At 41.6% G+C, this 5,190-nt stretch overlaps 2 protein-coding genes across 4 annotated transcripts in view; one reads left to right on the top strand and one right to left on the bottom strand.

Annotated features, from left to right (window-relative positions):
- The window catches only part of gtpbp3 (GTP binding protein 3, mitochondrial), a 633,967-nt gene that overhangs the window by 273,235 nt on the left and 355,542 nt on the right, over positions 1 to 5,190 (bottom strand). The window lies entirely within an intron of this gene.
- Positions 1 to 5,190, top strand: part of LOC104966243 (LIM zinc-binding domain-containing Nebulette-like) — a 161,463-nt gene that overhangs the window by 16,000 nt on the left and 140,273 nt on the right. Inside the window, exons 2-3 of the mRNA XM_010795426.1 lie at positions 2,663 to 2,747; positions 5,017 to 5,124. Of these exons, the coding sequence (XP_010793728.1) occupies positions 2,663 to 2,747; positions 5,017 to 5,124 (193 nt within the window). The remainder of the gene's footprint in view (positions 1 to 2,662; positions 2,748 to 5,016; positions 5,125 to 5,190) is intronic.

Below are 5,190 nucleotides of genomic sequence, written 5' to 3'. Positions count from 1 at the left end.
CGTACGTACGTACGTTACGTTACGTAGTACGTACGTACGTACGTACGTACGTACGTACGTACGTACGTACGTACGTACGTACGTACGTACGTACGTACGTACGTACGTACGTACGTAGTACGTACGTACGTACGTACGTACGTACGTACGTACGTACGTACGTTACGTACGTAGTAGTAGTGTAGTGTGTGTGTGTGTGTGTGTGTGTGTGTGTGTGTGTGTGTGTGTGTGTGTGTGTGTGTGTGTGTGTGTGTGTGTGTGTGTGTGTGTGTGTGTGTGTGTGTGTGTGTGTGTGTGTGTGTGTGTGTGTGTGTGTGTGTGTGTGTGTGTGTGTGTGTGTGTGTGTGTGTGTGTGTGTGTGTGTGTGTGTGTGTGTGTGTGTGTGTGTGTGTGTGTGTGTGGTATCCCACAGAGCAGCTCTTTGTCTCAAAGTATCGGGTTGCACCAAACGAACAAAGCATCCATGGTTGCCAGTAGCGACGGGAACAGGTGAAGTGAAAACTTCAAGACGAATTTAGTTTGTGTGTTTATGTAACACTAAAACTAAGAGTAGCAAAGCGAAACAAAGGCCTGACGGTTAAATAAAAAAGACTCTAACAAGCTAACTTCTAACAAGCCTCTACAGGAAGTCTTTCCATGTTTATGTCTCAGAGAAAGAGAATAAACGTTATGACTAAAATTGAGAGAAAGAGGAGAAATAGTGAGACAGAAGGAAGAAAATATAAAGAATAACACAACCAGTTAGTTTTGAAATCACGTCAGTTGCTTGAAGTTTGCTACTCAATGGAGGGCTGCATGAAAGTCTTAAAGATCATGATGACTGTTTGTGATCTTCTGATAATCATCACGTAAAGATCACGGCAGCCTGTAATTATTATTATCATGGTTATAAAGTCAGCATCTGCAACAACATGATAATGAGTCTGGTGTCAGGTAACAGGTGATTCTCTCGTGTGTCTGTGTGTATTAGGTTCCTCTCATAGTGTGTGCATTGTGTTTGACCTCGAGGACAAACAGGGGTCAGACGGGACACTAGAGGTGTACAGTGTTACATAGTGAAACAAATAGCTCACAAACATGGGTTTAATAAGGAATGAAGTGTTTTAAATGATGCATGTTATTTTGGGAAAGTGCAGGGTTTTCTTTTAAAATGTGAAGATTTATTTTATTCTTATTTCTTTGTGTTTAGACAATTTTTGAGAAAAAAGCCATTCTCTCTTATGGTGAGCAATTTCTATAAAGAGCCTTTAATGGCTAATGTTGAGCTCATACAGTAGGTGCAGACAAACATGCTATTAACACAATGATGTATTGTGTTTGGTTTTATATCATCAGACCACGTTTTGCTGCTGCCTTCCATGAGCACGAATGAGGTGTGGTTACCTTAGACTCGTGCAAGGACTACCTTCGAATCGGAATAAAAGCAAGGGAGAGATGGAGGGAGAGTGTGTGGGAGGGACGTGGAGTAAATACAGAAAAGAGCGTGGGAGGTAGAAAGAGGAGAGGTGGGAGGAAGAGGAGGAGAGGAGTGAAGGACAGTACAGGGGTCAAACTGTGCCGAAGAGAGACTGCTGGTGTCCATGATTCACAGAAAGAGTCGCAGGCTAAATGAATCGGCTACTGTAGCTGTATGTTGTAATTCTCCTTTCACCTGGCTGATTTCTTCTTGTGTTTCTCATCTTCTTGCATGTTTTGTTCTTGTTTTCTCTTGTTGTAGGTGTTCTTCTTGTTGTCTACTTTTTCCTCCTTAGTTTCTTGATATTCTTCACCACTAAAAGTGATTGAATAATTATGTTAGCATTACCCCAGATAGCTACAGCATGAATACAAGGTACATCAATTGCAAACGCTGCGCTATTTTGAAATGTAGAAAACAGAAAAGTCTTAAAGAGTTGTTTTCCTGGAACTCAGGTCGCCTAAAGAATTATAAGTAATGGTTGTAATAATTATCTTCCTGTTCTAAACATTGCCTACCAAAAAGCCACCTTTTCAAAGTTCCTCCTGAGTGTGGGAGGGTTTTGTATTGTTCCCCCGCTCCATTGTGCTTCATGCTTCCTGCAGAGAATAGCTTTACATGTCAACTCACGAATGCTCTTTGTAGATACAGAAAACTAAATATATATCTTAAGGTCACTAATAAGTTACCAAAAGGTCCTGTGGGAAAAAGAGAGGTATAGCAGTGTGTTGCTTTTTTATTTTGAACCTCTCAATGGGTCATTGTTCCTGCTAATGTCATCATCTTTAACTCATTCGGGTTACTCCCAGCATGCAACGGCTGCAGGCTTCATTGTTTAAACGGGTCCATATTTCCTGGAAATGTTGAAGAGATGTTGAAGCCAAAATGTTTGCTCCAAAAAATGAATTTGTCTGGAAACTTGACTCTCATTGGTTAGAAGTGGAAAGTTTCCATTTTAATTTTGGGGTTATCAATAATTGGTTAAAAGTTATTGAGGAATAGTTGTGAAAAACATTTAATCTTTCACGCATTTCTAATGTATTGGTTCATTAGCAGCTTTGACGAATGTCACATATTAAATGTTGTGGCAGTTTTTATTCTTAGCGTCATTGAGTGGTGGACTAAGTATATTTACTGAAGTACTGGGTATTTTTAGCTCAAACATTTCTACTGGATTAATTTGAAACTCTGCTCTTCCTCCTTTAGACATTACCCCAAGACGTCGTTCACCATCGTGGCCGACACACCGGAGAACCTGAGACTCAAACAGCAGAGTGAACTACAGAGCCAGGTACATGCGCACACACACACACACACATACACACACACACACACACACACACACACACACACACACACACACACACACACACACAGAAAATGTGAAATTGCGACGGGAACAAACTTGGTGAATAAATGATGACGTACAAACATGAAGCCTGACTGCACACAAAGTGTAATTTTAAGATGTCCTCTTAGTCAAAACAGTCACCAAGCCAAACGTGAAGTTTCTTAAGGATATAAATGAAGGCTGATTGTAAATATTTGTTGTCATTTGTTTGATAGCAATTACTGTATGTGAAATAAAACGACGAGGGGAAGCTGTTTTTAGATTGCATCAGGAGAGCTACTTTTGATATTCCACGTGCAGATTTACGTGCACTTTATTTCTACTCGTCTCTGAGAGATAGATTTATGTTATAACCCCCCTCCTTCTCTTCTTCAACTATCCGACCCATGTGTCTGATGTCCCCAGAGGAGATGTTTCAATCACTTCATATTAGCGCTGGAGCATTAAAGTCGAGCTTCAGGAAGTGATTATAACAGACAAAGAGGCGTGCAGTGTGAGTGTACACACTGACCCAGTTGAGTTATGGATGAGACATGGTCATGTGACCCGGCAGTGTGTGTTTGTGTCACAGCTGAAGCAGCTGGTGTCATCAAAACTCAAGTGTGAGTGAATATCCAGATTTTAATTGATTCGACTAGATGTATTCATTCATACGTATGTACATTTCTTTTTGGATAAAACATTATAAAACAAGAATTTGGCGCCCACCTGCAGTAACCCGGAGGGCCCCATAGGGGTCACAGACCCCCTGCTGAAGACTCATGATTAAAAGTCTCTGCCATGCCTTTATAACAACAAGTTTAACTAAAAATGTTCGTCCGCAACTTTTTCCAATTAGGCGAGACATGACGAGTGGTGTATTATGTAAGGGATAATGTGCAGCGACGTGGTCTTTATGGGGAAAAGAACACTCGACAGGCTGATCAGGAGCCCGACGCGACGCGGAGGGATCTGGATCTGCATGAAGGCAAACTGGATCTGCATGAAGGTGCAGATGCATGCAGATGCATGAAGGCAAACTGCACGCAGTTTGCTTTTCGGCCAAACTGTATACAGTTAAATCGACCGAACTTCTTTCTGCAGATGTGAGCGCCCTTAACAACGGTCAATAAGTCCTTGACAGCGGTCTGTCTGTTCTGTATTAACAACGTGTCACGTGTGCTGAATTGACCAATCAGAATCGAGTATTCAACTAGCCATAAGCCATCTAATAAATATATTTATCTAAAATGTGACTATCTGCATCCTTACTTTTTCTGGATTTTGATGCTCATACTTTTAATTTTACTTTTAAATGCTGTACTTGGAACTTTATTTGTACACTGTGGTGTTACAGGTTACCACTGATATTTGGTCTTTTTAATTTGATATATTGTTACAAAATTTAGAATATCACCAATCTTGGACTTTAAACTAGCAAAATTATTAATTGAAGCAGGAAATATCAGATCAAAGAACAATTTTAAAAGACTGGGTGTTTGATGTCATTCACTCTACTTTAATATTTCATCTGATAGGCTCAGAGTATATTGCTTTTGTTTACGTAAACTATAGGGCAGGGATCACCAACTACATTTGACCAAGGGCCAACATTTATCCAATAGACACTTTTGCGGTCCAGCGATTTTTATATATAGCCCATAATTTTGTAGTTGTTGTCCGGGGGGGGCAGCGGGGCTACTGCTGCGGAGCGCATAAAGCAGACTCTTCACCGCTCTTCACGCTAACAAAGGATCACTTATTCTTCAGGGCAGGGAAGGCTACGCAGTCTACTGTCCCGCAGCTGCTGCCTCTCTGTTGGACTCCGGTACTGCACATTACTCACGAGACGTTGTAACCACTCCGCCAACGCCACAGTCACCCCCGCCGTGCGGGCCGGATGAGAATGTCTGGCGGGCCGGATGTGGCCCGCGGGCCACCAGTTGATGGTCGACTCACTGCTATAGGGGAATAACTCTCACCAGTGTGATTTTGGTGAGATTATGACCATGCTGGCCAAGGTTACAGAACGGATGCCAAATCCTGCAGCCATAACACCAGCTCTGCCAGATATAGAAAGTCCCATTTGATGAATTCACATACTGTACATTGTCATTGACTTATACTGAAATAATTGAGTCACTTTAATCAATGCAGAGAACATCGCAAATATATAAAGGGAATATTCCTTTAATATCCTTTTAATATATTTTTGTTTTCTTTCCTGCAGGTGAGGTATAAGAAGGACTTTGAGGAGAGTAAAGGTCGAGGGTTCAGCATCGTGTCCGACACTCCTGAGATGCAGAGACTCAGACGGACCCAGGAGCAGATCAGTAATGTATGTACACACACACACACACACACACACACAAACACACACACACACACACACACACACACACAC

The sequence above is a fragment of the Notothenia coriiceps genome, unplaced genomic scaffold (assembly GCF_000735185.1).
Source record: "Notothenia coriiceps isolate Sejong01 unplaced genomic scaffold, NC01 NC01_scaffold00037246, whole genome shotgun sequence".
In the NCBI taxonomy this organism is placed as follows: domain Eukaryota; kingdom Metazoa; phylum Chordata; class Actinopteri; order Perciformes; family Nototheniidae; genus Notothenia; species Notothenia coriiceps.
Note: the sequence above shows the minus strand (reverse complement) of the source record. Positions and strands in the feature narration are given on the sequence as shown.